Source organism: Sorex araneus, chromosome 6 (genome assembly GCF_027595985.1).
Source record: "Sorex araneus isolate mSorAra2 chromosome 6, mSorAra2.pri, whole genome shotgun sequence".
Classification (NCBI taxonomy): Eukaryota; Metazoa; Chordata; class Mammalia; order Eulipotyphla; family Soricidae; genus Sorex; species Sorex araneus.
The window spans coordinates 156,315,477-156,333,692 of record NC_073307.1 but is presented as its reverse complement, the minus strand read 5'-3'; the positions used below and the strand labels follow the sequence as shown (position 1 = coordinate 156,333,692).

The window sequence follows — 18,216 nt, the reverse complement described above, 5'->3', positions numbered from 1 at the left end:
CTGAGAGGGGCGGAGGAATCTGACCTGGGCCTGCCGCATGCAAGGCAAATGCCCTACCCACTGTGCTATTGCTCCAGCCCAATACGACAATTAAAACCCCACCAAGAATTTATTGCTCATGTAATGTGTGCATATGTAGATTGAGAAAAAAATATCTTGTAAAGATACTTTTTTTGTTATTGCCACTCCAAACACGATGAATGAAACTTTTCTAATGAAAATATGTCCTTAATTCAATTGACTAGATTATTATGATACACTTATGCGTGGAAATGTAAAGAAAAGTCTTTCAGAATCTCACTACCAAAGATAGCTAACATTTAGCTGCAATTCTTTTAGCTTTTCTATGAGAATAAATACTGTGTATATATATGTATATATATACATACATACATCTATCATTTTGACCATTTAATAGTTGACAGTTTAACCAAGTTAATTCACAAAAGTTTATTTTAAGAATTTTTTCATCTTTCCAAACAGAAACTCTCTATCCATTAAACAATAACTCATCCCTTCCTCCACCACCCATTTAAATGTTATTCCATTTTGTGCCTTACAAATTTGCCTGTTCTGGGTATTTTTATTAGTGTAATAGTAGGCTATTTATTATGTTATGCCCCACTAGCCCCAAATTTGACAGGCCTTTAAAGTTGGAATAAAATAATTTTAGGTATATGAATTCTCATCAACTTAACATAAACTGGATGTCCCTTATAAATGGAATGCCTTCGTTATTTTCTGCTATCACCTAGAATTCTGCATGTCTTTGCAAGATTCTTATATTCATTGATTTGTTCAGTTCATTATCCAAGAAATATTTATTGATTGCCTAGTTCTTGCTAGAAACTCAAAAAAGGCAGCTGGTATCATGTAGATATGTTATAAAAAATGTTTCTACTTATAGGCTAACCAAATTTACCAGTACCCTGTCCATTATGATTAATGCCCTGGAAAACCCCCTTGATTTCCAAATAAATAGTTGACTTATAAGAAAGTTTATAATAGCCTTGAACATCTAAATTTATTAGTCAGTCAACAATTTATATAGTCATATACTCATAGGACTTCTAGGCTGGTGGACACCCCCACCCTTCTCTTATTTGGATCTGATATCCAGCATTAATTGCTAACATGGTCCCTGCACAAAAACAGCAAATGGCCACTAGAAGTTTGAATAGACCCTTTTGGAATATTTGAAGCAAGAGTATCCTAAGAATCATAAATGTCTAGAGAGAAGAGACAGACAATTTCCTGCCCTATAGTAGACCTTGGAAGCATACTTAGAACAACCGAATTGGAGAAGGATCAAGTAGTAACTGGAATATATAATTCTATGATTCTAAATTAAAATCCATAAAATGTATAGATTTCAGGTCAAATCCAGGTCAACCTATTATTATAAGTGAAGATTTGGTAGAACGCAATCTACCCATACTTACACTTATATATTATCTATTTTAGCACTGTAATAGAAGAGTTGAGTAGCTACTTCAAAGACCATTTCATTGCAAAACATAAGTACTGACCAGATCAACATTTATAGAAAAAGTCTTTCCATTTCATTGTGAAAGATCCCTAGGATGAATTCTTTGATACAACAGCCTGTCGCTTTCAGTTCACCTGTGTCTTCAATTCAGATAGCATCACTACAAGATTGCTATCATGAAGCAGAGCATGCCTTTGATCAGGATACTAGTATTACTGTATTACTATCATCTCGTTGATCAATGATTTGCTCTTGTGGGCCCAATAATGTCTCCATTCATCGTAGCCCTGAGATTTAAGCAGCCTCTTTTTATTCATCCTTCCCAACAGTACCGCATTAGAGGCTCTTCAGGATCAGGGGAATGAGACCCATCATTGTTACTGTATTTGGCATATGAATACACCACGGGGAGCTTGCCAGGCTCTCCATTGTGGGCAATAAACTATCAGTAGCTTGCTAGGTTCTCCAAGAGAAAAAACTAGGCTATCAGATGTCTGGGAGCTTGGTTTTATAGTCTCTGGGTGTTGGCCGTTGATTACACGGCACTGGGGGCAGTTTCTGGGTATGACTGCCTAACTACTGGAAAAAGGGGAATCTGGCTGGAAAAAGCCTAATCCCAATCCGAGCAGCCTTGGAGATCTCGGCCTACGGTCCTACACATCAGGGTTCCTCTGCCAGTTCCTTCATGCGTGAGACTCGTCCGAACATGTGGAGAGTGGCCTTGAGCATGGCTATGGCTGGGTTCCAGAGGTCTTCAACTGCCGGGGTTCTGCTTGGGATAGGGAGGGAAACTCAACCTGCCCCCTCTGAGGGGCCCAGGTGAAGACAGCCAGGCTCGGGGGCAAGAGACTTTGCGTTGTTCTCTTCTGGGAGCTTGGTTTTATAGTCTCTGGATGTTGGCCTTTGATGGAATTACACGGCACCAGGGGCAATTTCTGGGTGTGACTGCCTATCACTATCACTATCACTATCACTATCACTATCACTATCACTATCATCCCATTGATCCTCAATTTTCTCAAGCAGTCCCCATAACATCTTCATCCTAGCCCTAAGATTTTAGAAGCCTCTCTTTACTCATCCTTCCCAACAGTGCCGCATTGGAGGCTCTTTCAGGGTCAGGGGGATCAGACCCATCATTGTTACTGGTTTTAGCATATGAATATGCCATAGGGAGCTTACCAGGCTCTCCCATGTGGGCAGGAAACACTCGGTAGCTTGCCAGGTTCTCCAAGAGGGAGAACTAGGCTATAAGAGGTCGCAAGGCCACGAATGTGCCTCACACTTCTGGGAGCTTGGTTTTATAGTCTCTGGATCTTGACCGTTGATGGGATTACACAGAGCCGGGGGCAGTTTGTGGGTGTGGCTGCCAAGCTCCTGAAAAATGGGTGTTCTGGGTGGAGGAGTAGGAGGCCCAGTCCCTATCCGAGCAGGCTTGGAGATCTCATCCCCAGGTCCCGCACACCTGGGTTCCTCTGCCAGATCCTCTGCCCCTGCGCCTGGCTGTCTTCACCGGGGCCCCTCAGAGCGGGGTGGGTTGAGTTTCCCTCCCCACCCCGAGCAGAGCCCCAGCAGCTGAAGACCTCCCAGTCATAGCCATGCTCAAAGCCCCTCTCCACATGTTCGGATGAGCCTCACACATGAGGGAACCAGCAGAGGAACCCAGTTGTGTGAGAGACCCTGGGCTGAGATCTCCAAGCCTGCTAAGATTGGGACTGGGCCTCCTCCCCCACCCAGACCCCCCAATTTCCATTAGCTTGGCAGCCACACCCACAAACTGCCCCCGGCTCTGTGTAATTCCATCAACGGCCAACATCCAGAGACTATAAAACCAAGCTCCCGGAAGGGAGAAAAGCAGAATCTCTTGCCCCTACACCTGGCTGTCTTCACTGGGGTCCCTTGGAGCGGAGCTGGTTGAGTTTTTCTCCCCACCCCTAGCAAAGTCCCAGCAGCCGAAGACCTCCACAGCCATGTGACTATCTACCTAGTGGAAAATGGGGAATCTGGGTGGAACAGGCCCAGTCTTGAGCCGAGGAGCCTTGGAGATCTCAGCCCCAGGTCCCACACACCTGGGTTCCTCTGCCGATTCCTTCATGCATGAGGCTCGTCCGAACATGGAATATTAGTAGTTCCTCTAAATCAACATATTTTCATATAGTAAAGGAAAGCCAAGTTCTTGAGTTTTTCTAAGTTGCTTTCTTTCTCATTTTCATCCTGGAAAAACTGAACATAGAGTCAACCCGGATACTAAGACAGTTCAGCAAATTTGAAAGCAAATACTTTCTGAACTCTTACCTGGACATCTAGAGCTTTTCATGCATAATTTCAGTGAATCTTTAACACTTTAATATATAAATAGATGTTTTGTTTGTGCTACTGAGTTGAGTAGGTGACAGCTTAGGGAAGCCCAAAGTGGCATTTGGGGCCAGAATATTGCCTATATATATATATATATATATGTATATATATATATATATGTATATATTTCAATTGAATCACTGTGTGATAGAGCATTGCAAAGCTGTTCATGATTGGTTTCCGGTCATGCAATGTTCCAGATGTTGCCTATATTTAAATGACAAGATCTCTATTTCACATCCATGCTTATCATGTATCAGCTGAGATATTTTGAGTAAGAGTGCAAAATTGAACAAAGTCTAGAGATTGAAAAGACCCTTACCCCAGTCAGTCAGTCAGTGCTCTTAATCTCATTCGTTTTACCCCAATATTTTACTAATAGAGACTTATAAAACTTAATTCTTAAAAAAAGTATAATTAGCATGTCATATATAATTTATTATTATTTATTATATATTATTGTATTATTTTCATTCCAGGTATTTCATATTTTATTTTATATTATGTGACATTATCATCACAATAAGTATAGTTAACATATATCACCATGAATATTTGTAATAAAAATATTTGTTCTTGTGAGAACTTTTAAGATCTAATTTCTTGAAAATGTTCGTGCATACAATGGAGCATTAACAATAGTCACCAAGCTGTACTTTATATCCCCAGGACTTATTCATTTTATAGCTAATAATTTGTCCTATTGTCTCCATCTGCTTTGATCTCCACTCCCAACCTTTGGTAACGACCAATCTATATAATTTTTTTATTGTTGTAGATTGCACACATAAGTGAGATTATTCTGTCTCTATCTGATTTATTTTACTTTAGCATAGATTCATGTTGCTGCATTCATGTTATTGCAAATTGTAGGATAGCCTTCTTTTGTGGCTGAATAGTATTTTATTATGGGTATGACTTATATTTCCTCTATTTATTTGAGTTTTGTGTCACATTCAGTGATGCACAGGGCTTACCCCTGGCTTTATGCTCAGGAATTACTCCTGGTGGGGCTCAAAGGACCATAAAGGGTTCCCAAGATTGAGCCTGGGTAGGCTGCATGCAGGGAAAATGCCCTACTTGTATTATTTCTCGAGCTCCAGCCCCCATCCCTTATATATTATGCATCAAAGCACTCTTAGGTTGTTTCTAGATCTTGGTTATTGTAAATAATGCTGCAGTGAATAAAGGGGTATGTATATTTTTGCAAGTTAGTATTTTTGTTTTCTTAAAATAAATAGCTATTGTTGAATTGCTGAGTTATATGGAAATTTTAAGTTTGATGCTTTGAGGAGCTTCCATATTATTTTCTATAGTGTCTGCTGCAATTTCCTATTAACAGTGCATAAGGGTTCTCTTTCCTCCACATTCTCACAAACACTTGCTATTTCTTATCTTCTTAATAAGCTATTCTAACAGAATAACATGATAGATTTTATTTGCTTTTCTCTGATCATAGAGATGTTGAGTGCTTTATCACATATGTATTGCTCATCTATATCACGTATCTGTATCACATGTATCACATATCTGTAGCACTGAGTGTCCATTCAGTAAATATATTCCGATCATCAACAAATATCAGAAATAATACATAAAACTGAGGCTTGCTCTTTCAAGCCCATGCTTGAACACATATTTCTCTCTTTCTGCTTCCTTTTTCCACTCTGGAAAATTCAATATTATCTCTTGAGCATGTATTTCTCTTTTTCTCTCCCCCACAACTTTCTAAGTAAATATCAGTCAATAAAAACTGTCTCGTGTCACAAAATAAAATTAGGTAAATGCGAATATTTCAGAGAGTCTCTGCCTGCACGCCTGGCTGTCTTCCCCGGGGACCCAGCTTCCCTCCCCAACCCGAGCAGAGCTCCCAGCTGCTGAAGACTTCTGGAACCTAGCCACTGCCATGCTCAAGGCCCCTCTCCACACGTTCGGATGAGCCTCATGCATGAAGGTACCGGCAGAGGAACTCAGGTGTGTGGGACCTGGGACTGAGACCTCCAAGCCTATTCGGATTGGGACTGGGTCTCCTTCACCCAGATTTCCCATTTCCCAGTAGCTAGGCTGTCACACCCAGGGACTACCCCCAGTGTCATGTAATCCCATCCACAGCCAGCATCCAGAGACTTAAAAGCAAGCTCCCAGAAGCTTATAGGCTACTTCTTATAGCCTACTTCTCCTCTGGGAGAACCTGGCAAACTACCGGGAGTTTCCTGCCCACATGGAAGAGCCTCACAAGCTCTCCATGGTGTATTCATATGCCAAAACCAGTAACAAGCTGGGTCTCATTCTCCTGACCATGAAAGAGCATTGTTGGGAAGGACGAGTATAGAGAGGCTTCTAAAATCTCAGGGCTAGGACGAATGGGGATGTTACTGAGACCGCTCGAGAAATTCAACGATCAATGAGATGATGATGATGGTGATGATGATGATGATGATGATGATGATGAATATTTCTATGGAGACCCCAAAGCTCTCAGTTTTAAATTATTACGTGACATAAAAACCACTTCATCCAACTCACTTATTTTCACCTTTAACTTATTTATGATCACTTCAGGTAGAAACAAATACAGTGATTATTTTTACTCAGTTGAATAGAGAAATATATTTTTAAAGGATTCAGTTGACCATTCTATGGGGAAAAAAGTCAGGTGGGGGGAAAATTGAATGCAAGATTGGTTTCATGTTGCCTAATAATAAACAAATACGACATCTTCTGATGAATCATCAAAAGAGGTCAAATGCTATTGAGTCACTTCAATTACTTAAACCTTCTTCAGAGAGGAAGGAGTATGATGGGAAAGACTTGGGAAGTGAGAAACCCGATGAGAAATCTCACTGTGTTTCCAGCATTGTTGTGTGCAAAGCCCTCCACGTTATACTTTTCAGCTGAAGGACAACAGAAGCACTTTTCCTATCTATGAGGTAGATGTCATCAGGAAATGTAAATGGGAAGAAGGAATGAATTAGTTTTAACTGCTCAATTCCTGTGGAATTCAGTTTGGAAAGGAAATGGAAAGGAGGAATCAAGAGGTCTTCCAGACTCTTAAAAAGGCATTTCATTAGACATTGACTGTCCAAAAAATAGCACCTACAATGGGTGTCTGACAAATAACAGATGCTCAATATGTATTTAATGGGTAGATGGAAGAAATTCCACTAGAAATGACCTGGAGAAATGAATTGAAAAGAATAACAAGGCATCCCCAGAACTCAGTGGAAGTTAGTAGTTCAACTGATAAGTCCTGTCTGCCATAACCAGAACAGCTGTTTCCTTCTTTCTTTAAGAGGAAGTCCTATTTTAAATCACAGACTCGGTCCTCCAAACTAAACCATATAAATTTCAGAGAGAATAAAGGATCAGAGAGAAAATAATTGGCGAAGAGAACAATAATTTTAAAAAACTGAGAAGAAAAGAGGAGGGGAAAGTGTTAAAGAAAAACAAAAATACAAATTCTGGCCCAGCTTTGAGTGGGGCTAAGCAAAATTTCACATGGACCTTCTGTTTTTAGTCACAAAATTCAAAGGATTAAAGAGACCACTGTGTTCTTATTTTTGTGGTCAGAAGACAAACAATTCCCTCAGGAGAGAAGAACCCAGCTCAGAGAGGGTGAAAACTGACAAAGAAACTCTCAAAACAGCATATTTGGCATTATTACTTTACCAACTGGATACCTCTTATGTTTTCCAGGACCAAATGTATTCCCATCTATAAAAGTCATAGTTCTCTGACCCATTTTGCCATAGCTCATTTTTTTTTCCAGACTAACAGAAAGGCAAAGAACGCCCGCCACAGCACATCCGACTCTGCTCCCCATTTCAAACTGTGGGTGAAATGCAGAAGTATTTCGCAACATCTGGGCCACCTCCAAGCCCACACAAAACTGAAGCTGTCTAGAGTTATCTTTGGTTCTGTGTGAGTCGATGTTCACCCCGTTGTTAGGCAGTCATATTGACAAAGAAAGCAGGAAGTAGACAGGGGGCTACCCTGGGTCTCTTTTTAGAGGAAGTGAAAACACTCTGACCAAACAGTTGTGTTTTTTCCCTCCAGAGACCAAAGTTCAGAGTTTAGACATAGACTCTTTTGAGTCCAGCCATCTGGAGAGTTGATGCAATTATACTGCATTGCTGTACAAGCCCAAGTGAAGGAAACCGGTGGTGAAGAAAAACACTCTGAGAAATTTGTTCTGTGGCTGCTTCTTTCACGAGTACCAATTCCTGCTGGTTATATGCAAAATTAAAAGGAGCTGAAATTCCCACATGCTCACTTCTCTATTCATTGTTTCCCAATGAATAAAAAGGAGAAAAATACAGAAAGAAACCAGAAATAATTTGTTCCTTTTCCTTCTTCAACGTCTCAATTAAATACTGTTGGTTATTTTCCTGAGTACAAACCTGATGCTTGCTTAGGACTCATACTGTATCTGGTACTAAGTAAATACTCAATAAATATTTGTCAAGTCAGTAGATATTTTCTATTGAAAAATCAAAAAAATCTAAAAATGTAAAAGAATTGAATAATCAAATTTACCAATGAATTGATGATATCCCTTTAGTTATATATGTTTGTGCACAATTAAGATACATCAAACATATATCATGTTTTTTTACTTAACACTGTGGCATAACAATTTCTCACAATTAAAAATTGTTTGAACGTATATTTTATTTGTTAAATGGCAAATAGTGTCCTGGAGAAGTCAAGAAGTTTCGTTTTGGTCAACCAATTTGTTCTTATTTTGTTTGGGGGCCACAACTTGCTGTGTTCAGGGATTACTCCTGGCTCTGTGCTCAGGAATCACTTCTGACAGTCAGGCGGCCATATAGAGTGCAGAAACTTAACCTGAATCAGCTGCATGCAAGGCAGGAGCCTTACCCTCTGTATTATCTCTGACCCTTACTATCAATTTTTTTATTATTACTTTGCTGTAATACAAATGAAAAGTTACCCACCCCACCCCAAAAAAAGAACACCTAGAATTATCAACATTCTATTTTCATGGCAGAAAAATGAGATCTCAGTAGACTATTAAAAGCAAAACAATGAGTAAGAAATTGTCATTTCTTAATTTTTCTTAATTTGAAATGCTCTCCAAAACACTGTAAAAGAATGCTCTGATTCTGATTAAGAGCATTCAGCTCTTAAGTTTTCTAATTCTAGATTCTCTCTACTGAGCTAGAAATCTATAACTATCACTGTCATCCCGTTGCTCATCGATTTGTTCGAGCGGGCACCAGTAACGTCTCTCATTGAGAGACTTATTGTTACTGTTTTGGGCATATCCAATACACCATGGGTAGCTTGCCAGGCTCTGCCGTGTGGGCTTGATACTCTCAGTAGCTTGCTGGGCTCTCCGAGAGGGGCGGAGGAATCGAACATGGGTTTGCCGCGTGTGCTATCGCTCCAGCCAAATCTATAACTAACTGATGTAAAAATCAACCAGGACATCCAGGGCAGAAGTTTACTTCTTGACCCAAGTGCAAACTGGACACTGCTCATAAATTAATCCCTCTTGGGTTAACAGGATAACTAAAGCATGAATATACCCCAAATTTCTATTTGTAGGTTAACAGAACACCATCAGCATTTTAGTAATGACTCGTGAAACTCATGTGATACTGGACAACCAGCAACAGTATTTCAAAACCACATCTTCACTGTAGGATATTTACAAGTGAGTCTGCAGTGTGGTACCTGTAAACTGAAAGTTTACTTTTTTCCATCACACTCCTCTGGTGCATGGTATGATTTCCAGATCCATGAGGTACAATTGAGTGTTTCATTGATTTCCCTATATTTCCTGGTGTGTACTAAGATGCACTGAGGTGTTCCCCCCAAATTAACCAAGTTGGGAATTGATTAGAATTGGTACTAGACAAATATTCTACATTTAGTTCTTGAATAGATCTAATGTGGGCATTTAAAAGGAATGCCCTGGGATTACCTCCCCTTGATGATGTAACAAATTGTTGCTCTAAAGACATGAAGGGGGTCAGGTGCATAGCTCACAGAAAGTGAACGTATGTCTAGTCTGTGCAAGATCCCGAGTTTGATCCCTGGCATTGCAAACCTCCTTCATCAGGACCAATATAGCCCTATTCATCCCCCGATTGTTGAGTCAGTCACTGAACCACCAGGCCCTTACTGCTGGATACAATATTGTTATAAGCATGCCTGTTTAAAAATAATAATAAATATAACAAGGGGCCAGAGTGATAGTCACTGTCACTATCATTCCGTTGCTCACTGATTTGCTCGAGTGCGCACCAGTAATGTGTCCATTATGAGATTTGTTGTTACTATTTTTGGCATATCGAATACACCACGGGGAGCTTGCCAGGCTCTGCCGTGTGGGCAAGATACTCTCAGTAGCTTGCTGGGCTCTCTGAAAGGGGTGGAGGAATCGAACCTAGGTCGGCTGTTTGCAAGGCGAACACCCTACCTGCTGCGCTAGTACAGAGGGTAAAGCATTGGCTTTGCATGCTCCTGACCGGTGTTTTATCCCCAGAACCACACATGCTTGACCAAACCTGCCAGGAGTGATCCCTAAGCACAAAACCAAGACTAAACCATGAACACCACTGGCTGTGGCCTCCAAATCAAATGTCAATTATAATTATTGTTCTAATAAAATAATGAATTCATTACGAAGAGCTACATTGGATTTTATGCACCCATATATATATGTATATATATATACATATATGTCAAAAATATGGAAAATTAAAGCTATAACAACTACCCATTTCTCACCTACCACATATAAACACACTCACATACAGAGACCATATAAGTATACACAACATAGACATATATTTCTTGGCCACTGTCTGCTCTTAGCAAATCAAAATCTAGATTCTATTGTGGATTTCCTCTTTGCTTAAGCATTCCTATCTGAACAAGACAGCACACACAGCACCTGGCCTTAATGCTCAGGGTACAACAGACAGAATCCTCTCAGGCTACTTCTATGTTGCCCCAGACAATGCTTTCTCCCCAGCTGGGGATGGTAGAGCTTATCACCATGAAATCCTACAGGACCTAGTCCAAGATTTTTGCTCCTTTTATCTCCTTGGACAGCCTCTACCATGGGTGGATGAGAAAACCCAGGCCTTGGTTCTGCACTATAGGTAGCCCGGGGATGCTGGAGACAGGGTGTCTTAGTAAGAGCAGCACTGCCATTTACTTCTGCTTTTATGGGGAAAGGAAACTGGTACTGGACTCCCCAGAGAGAGAATAGGAAAATGTGTGAATCATTAAGTCAAAGAGAGCAAGCACAAAGCAAAAATCCTAGCTTCCCTTTAGTGCCAGAAATCTCCCAGGGAGGAAACCTAAAGCATGTGTTCACTTTTTCTGAATGTCCCCCACCCTCTGCAGCAGAATTGAGCTAGAACAGATTAGAGGGATGGGGGCGGGGGGAGGATAGAAAGAGATATGTTTGCATGGCACGTATAAGCATAATTTTTTTTCTGTCATGAAGAACTATATTATTATAATCGACTCTCATTTCCCCATTTTGCATGTAGATGAACCCAAAAGAGGAACTTTTGGTAACTTGAGGACAACCACTGAATTTCGCATTTCAGCAACTGCTCTCTTTCCCTTTTGATTATTGTACACTGAGTTTGCCTGGCATTGTGTAGGAACTCGTGTGTGACCGGAGCCGCCTGAGCTATGCGCGGCTTCAGAGGGTCCATCCTCTGCTGGGCCCTGGCAGCATGGGCTATAGTGGGCACATCCCTGGAAGAGACAGATCAGGAAGGATTCCAGAAATGCAAGGACTCCTTGAATCTCAGTGTTCTGGAAGTCTTACCTGGAGGCGGCTGGGACAATCTGCGGAACGTGGAAGTGGGACGGGTGATGAATTTAACCTACTCCAACTGCAGGACCACAGAAGACGGTCAGTACATCATCCCCGATGAGATTTTTACCATTCCCCAGAAACAGAGTAACCTGGATATGAACTCAGAAATCCTGGAGTCCTGGACCAATTACCAGAGCAGCACCTCCAACTCCATCAACCTGGAGCTCTCGCTCTTTTCCAAAGTCAACGGCAAGTTCTCCCTGGAGTTTCAGAGGATGAAGACCCTCCAAGTGAGGGACCAAGCCGTCACGACCCGGGTCCAAGTAAGAAACCTGATCTATACTGTCAAACTCAAGCCAGCTTCAGGACTAAACTGGAGGTTTAAGAATGAACTCCTGCGTATCTCGGAGCGTCTGGAAAGCAACCAGACACGGATGGCAAACTACTTGGCGGAACTCCTGGTGCTCGACTATGGCACCCACGTCATCACCAGCGTGGATGCCGGGGCTGCTCTCATTCAAGAGGACCACATCAGAAGTTCCTTCCTGCAGGATAGTCAAAGCAGTGCGATCACTGCCTCTGCCGGCATTGCCTTCCAAAAAATTGTGAACTTCAAAGCTCAGGATGACTACCACATACAGGATGACTTCACCAAAGGCTACCTCTCCAACCGGACCGACTCCAGGGTGCAAAGCATCGGAGGGCTGCCCTTTTATCCCGGCATCACCCTCCAGACCTGGCAACAGGGCATCAGCAACCACCTGGTAGCCATAGACCGGGCCGGTCTGCCTCTGCATTCCTTCATCAACTCCGATCTGTTGCCTGAGTTGCCGGGACCCCTGGTCAAGAAGTTGTCTAAAACAGTGGAAGCTGCCGTGAGACGCTATTACACCTTCAACACCTACCCTGGGTGCACGGATGTCAACTCGCCTAACTTCAACTTTCAAGCCAACACCGATGATGGCTCCTGTGAAGGGAAAATGACCAACTTCTCCTTCGGCGGAGTGTATCAGGAATGCACCCAGTTCTCGGGGAATGACGTGGTCCAACTCTGCCAAAACTTGGTGCAGAAGAATCCGCTCACTGGTGATTTCTCCTGCCCCTCCGGCTACTCCCCAGTCCAACTGCTGTCTCAGACCCACGAGGAGGGTTTCAACAAGCTGGAGTGTCATCGCAAATGCACCCTACGCATCTTCTGCAAGACCGTGTGTGAGGACGTCTTCCAGGTGGCCAAAGCTAAATTTCAGGCTTTCTGGTGTGTGGCCAGTGGGCCAATCCCGGAAAACTCGGGGCTACTCTTTGGGGGCCTCTACAGTGGGAAGAGCATCAACCCTCTGACAAACGCACAGTCGTGCCCTGCGGGCTATTTCCCACTGGCTCTCTTTGAAAGCCTCAAGGTCTGTGTCTCTCAGGACTACGAGTTAGGAAGTAAGTTTTCTGTCCCCTTTGGTGGCTTCTTTAGCTGTGTCATTGGGAACCCCTTGGTCACCGAGGCTACATCCAAAGACCCAGGGGTACCTTCTCCCAAAAAGTGTCCCGGGGGCTTCAGCCAACACCTAGCCCTCATCAGTGATGGTTGCCAAGTGTCCTACTGTGTCAAAGCTGGCCTCTTCACGGGAGGGGCTCTGCATCCTGCCAGGCTCCCCCCATATACCCAGCCACCCCTTATGAATCAGGCTGCCACCAACACAGTCCTGGTGATGAACCCGGAAGCTGCCAATGCCTGGATTAAGGACTCAAAGACCAACAGGTGGAGGTTGGGCGAGCCTCTGGAGCTACGCCGGGCCATCACAAGTTTCCAGGAGGATGGCAGTGGACTGTCGAGAGGAGCAGCCGTTGGCGTCTCCATAGGCGTCACCACTGGCCTGGCAGCCGCTATTGCATTGGCCATCTACAGCACCCGCAATTACAAGAAGAAGGACTACCAGGAAATCAAGGCGGAGAGGGAGAGTTTGACTGCCAGCCCCGCGACAGCCCAAGACAGCCCTGAGCCAGAGCAGGACAAGAGTCCAGTCTAAATCCCTCCCGGGAAAGCCTCTCATCTTCGGCCAGAGTTGTCAGTTCATCTTTCACTTCTTCTCTCTCATGTTCTGGCCTCCCAAGTATTGAAGTGGGAAATGCAACAAAAACCAGGTACAGCTCTGGGACTTCTTAAAATCGCTGGGTCAGAAAATTATAAGAGCGACAGAGGCAAAATTGGGAGCTGGGACTGGGAAGCAGGGCAGACTTTTTCAGAGAAAAACAAACCTTCCTGGGATCCTGGGAACTGAAACATGATGGGGTGGGGGGAAGGGTTTCCATGTGTGTGGAGTTCATTAAAATCTCCTGGATTTCTGTGCCTAGAAGAGAGGAGGAAGAAAACTGGTATTTGGGTTGGAAGACTCTGCCTTTAATCTGAGGTTGGTTTTGATTTTTTAATTCACAAGTTATAAAAATTTCTGGCTTTAAATATTAGTCTCCCTGGGGCTGGAGAGATAGCACAGCGGGTAGGGCGTTTGCCTTGCATGCGGCCGACCCGGGTTCGATTCCCAGCATCCCATATGGTCCCCTGAGCACTGCCAGGGGTAATTCCTGAGTGCAGAGCCAGGAGTGGCCCCTGTGCATTGCCAGGTGTGACCCCAAAAGAGGAGAAAAAAAATATTAGTCTCCCTGTATTTGGGGTTGTGTGTGTGTGTTTGTGTGTGTGTATGTGTGTGATGCTATAGAAGGCTAACAGGTTCGCCAGAAGTCACAGAATGTCACTTCTTTCAGCTTGAGGACTTTGTGTATTGAGGACTGTGTCACAATTTTGAGAATTGTGTTGTCACATCATCTAATCAAAAAAAAAAAACTATATATATTGCCTTCACCACGCCCAATTTTTTTCCAACTTCCCTAAAACTTTAAGACTTACTCAGAAAAGACCACTCTTGGACTTTGGACAAGTATCATAACATTTTCTGAAAATATTTTAATTTGACAACTTATTTTAGGTCAAGAGAGAAGGGATGGTTTGGAGATAGCTTTGAGTGAAGCAAAGGCAAAATTTGGAAAATATTCTGGTGCTCATGAGAAACTGGAATTCTTACGAATAAGTCTCTTTAGTTCATCCTCTATAGGGGTAAGAAATAAGTTGCTTTTTGGAGAGATCAAGCAATAGAGTGCCCTGGGCTAAATTGCCAAAGTGTCTCTTGGCTCTTTCATGAGTGATCCTTACTTTACCATTAACTAGCACCAGTGCACGCATGCACACACACGCACACACACACACACACACACACACACACACACAGAGTCTACATGCCAACAGGAACTCTGCATTGTTCTAGGGATGGAACACACAGTCTCTCTCTCTCTCTCTCTCTCTCTCTCTCTCTCTCTCTCTCTCACAGACACACACACACACACACACATACACACACAGAGTCACGGAATACCCACACCTAATCATGACTTCCTCTTGGAGACTTAACCTGAGTAGGAAACACCAATTTTATATCCTGCCTTCCTTTCCCCTCTCTTCAATTGGGAAGAGACTGAGATGACCAAAGTCCAGTTTTTGAAATGAAATGAAAAAGGAATCCAGAGAACTGTGACAACATATTTCAGTGCCCCACCTGACTTCCCTGGGGCCTCTAACAGGATGCAAGATGGTCATTTCAGATTTGGGGCATTGTCCCTTTTCAATGCTGATTTCACCTCCGGGTGACTCCTAGGATGAATAATCGAGGAAAGTTTCCTCAGGTTTTCTTCAAGCTCCTCATTTCTGCTTCCCAGCCACTGTCTTTAAAAATCTTTTATGAACGGTCATTTGTTGTTTTCTCAGTAACATCCACAGCCCAGAGCTTGGGTTCACAGTCCGTTTCACTTATGAGAATCTTGAATTGTTCCAGCCGGAGGGAAGATGAAAAGGAGGAAACTCACGCACAGCCTGCCGTGAAGCCGAGACGAGAAGGGAACGGCATCTGAATCTTGCTCTCCCTGCGGCTCACACAGGGGCACTGATTTCTACAACCTTTTCTCTGAAACTTCCTCAGTCAGAGACTAAAATATAGCTCCCTGACTAATATAAGTTCTCCTTTTAGCTTCTATTTCTGCTAACAAAATTGCCCATATATATGCATTAAAATGCTCGCATGAGGAACGCTGTTGGACTGTTCATTCACAGGAAATCAGCATGTGGGAGCGTGTGCCTCCTATAGATCCAGGCGGCAGGGAGAGAATCCCAACTCGAGAGGCTTTGGACTCTGGCCCCTGAGTGCTGGTTTCCTGACTGCTGATCCCAGGGCGGGATCTATGGACACTAGTCTGTTTTGTTTCTTTGTTGTTGTTTGGGGAGGAGGGGGAGGTTTGCAGGTTTGGTGGGCGGCGGGGCGGGGGTGTTGGCTTTTTGGGTCACACCAAGGTGATGTGCAGGGGTCACTCTCTTCTCTACACTCAGGAATTACTCGTGATGGTACTCAGGGGAACCATATGGGATGCCAAGGATCAAACCCATGGACCAGCTGGAATGCTGTGGATCGAACCAGTGTCGTGGGTCGAATCATGTGCAAGGCCAACGCCCCTCCCCACTGTACTATTGCTCCAGCCCTAGAGACTAGCTCATCTTCCCACAAACCACACTGCATGGTCTATCAAAGAGAGGCACCTTTGTGTGATGCTGAGCGGGATCTGCATTCACAGTTGAGCCGTTCTCCTTCTTGGGGGGAAAATGCTCAATTTTTGATCAAGAGCAGCCTGTAAGCTTTTGAAACATCTGTTCTACCGCAGCCAGGTGAAAGGAGCTTGCTGAGGTTAACAACCACGGCTTTTGAGTCTTGACCTCAAGAGTTTGCTAACGTATCTCCTGCCTCTGCGGTCCGTTTCTGCAGAGGAACGTGAAATCATTAGATCCCTTGTTCAAAGAGTGGCAGAAAATATATTGAGGAAGGAGGGAGGCCTGGAGAGATACAGAGAAAATATTTCCCTCTCCAGACAGTGAAAGGCTGTATGGTCCTCTCAGACCCTGGGGTGTACCCCAGCGGCCACCCAAATAGCTGCTTAGCCACAAAAAAGGAGCAGGCGAACAGTTAACTTGTTGGTTGTTCATTAGTCATTTATTGTTCTGCACATACACCTCATGAGCACCAGGGGGCGATGTCCTCTCACAGAGCAACACCACGGACTTCAACACACACAGGTCACAAACGTAAACAGTGACATTAGGACAGTGATGTGTGCCCTCTCCCAGAACGCCCCACCCCCCTCTCAAACGCCAGTGACCACGGACAAGGAAAGGGGACAGGGCCCTTCCTTGCACTCCACAATGTTATTCCCCAGTCCTCTTGTACAGAACGCTGCAAGGCATAGAACAAGTGCTATGGGCCACGTAGAAAAACCACAGAGAAGTACAAGTTTTACCAAAAAAAAAAAAAAAAAAAAGCGGTAGGGAATGTGAACACACAAAGAAACGTACACACAACCACACAGACACAATTGATCTTTGAAAGCATGAGTATCTGACCAGGTTTGTCACCATCCTGAGAGACTCGGAGAAGAGAGAGGCTGCGGGAGCCAAGACGATGACTAGAAAGACTCAGGGAACAGAGCAGGGCTCCAGGCAAGAAAATTGTCCCGTGTGTGTGTGTGTGTGTGTGTGTGTGTGTGTGTGTGTGTGTGTGAAGGACACACAGGGCCTTTGTTGGCAAGTTCTCGCTGAACCCGAGACTGTCCCTTCCCGGGTCGGCACAAGGAAAAGGGGTGAAGGGAACCACCCCCCCTCCCCTTGGCTGGCACAGTGTTTAAAAAAAAAAATGAAATTCAAGATCCCTTCTGCCCACTGAGTCTCCCGAGAAGAGCATCCTGAAGATGAGGTGGTCGCTCTGCTGAGCATCTCCAGAGAGGAAGAAGAGACTGGGGGGGGGGCACTCCAGACAGAATCAAGACCCCGAGAGAAAAGGCGTGGAGATGCGATTCTCTCAGTGGCACTGCCCCGGTCCACGCTCTGCCTTGTGTCTTCTCTGGGGCCTGGACTTCCCTTGTGCCACCTGTCTGTCCCCCCCTTGCTTCGTCCTCCTGCTGGACACAGGAAGTCGGGTTTCTCTCCACTGCCCCTTGCCTGTCTTGGCCCACCTCCCGCGGCAGAGACAGCCTGCTCACTGGTCCTTGAGGCAGGTGTGGATGGTCCCAGACCCTATGGTGATGCTTCAGGGATCTCTGGGCCCGGCTGGCAAACAGCACGAGCATGACAGCGAGGGCTACAGCCACCGCCCTCTGCCACTGAATGCAGAGAATTCCCCGCTGCCTGAGGTGCAGTGAACGCACGACCGAACCTTCCGGTCTGCTGGTGGGATCAGACGGTGCCGACGCATACAGGAGACACGGAAGGGGGGTGGGAGCAACAATCCTTCCAGGAAAGCTGGAGAAACTCAGTAGCCTGTCCCCAGAAAACGGGGGTCACCCAGGGGTGTCCACTGGCCAGACTCATAGCAAAATGGCTGCATGCACGCTGAACTGCAAGCAAGCCCAGAATCACTGTGAGGAAAACACTGCTTCTAATTTAAGTACCATTTTTGAAGAGTCTTTTGTTACCATTTTTCTT

General features: G+C 44.2%; 1 protein-coding gene across 2 annotated transcripts; it reads left to right on the top strand.

Annotated features, from left to right (window-relative positions):
• The first annotated feature begins 11,514 nt into the window (after nt 1–11,514).
• On the top strand, nt 11,515–15,759 carry MPEG1 (macrophage expressed 1). 2 transcript variants are annotated; one of them, XM_004620477.2, is made up of 2 exons: nt 11,515–13,790; nt 15,530–15,759. In XM_004620477.2, the coding sequence occupies exon 1, from the start codon at nt 11,528–11,530 to the stop codon at nt 13,673–13,675; it is 2,148 nt and encodes a 715-aa protein (XP_004620534.2). In that variant the 5' UTR covers nt 11,515–11,527; the 3' UTR covers nt 13,676–13,790; nt 15,530–15,759. The 2 variants fall into 2 exon arrangements, with proteins under 2 accessions (XP_004620534.2, XP_054998396.1); XM_055142421.1 differs by having other exon boundaries at nt 11,515–14,056.
• Nucleotides 15,760–18,216: the final 2,457 nt, after the last annotated feature.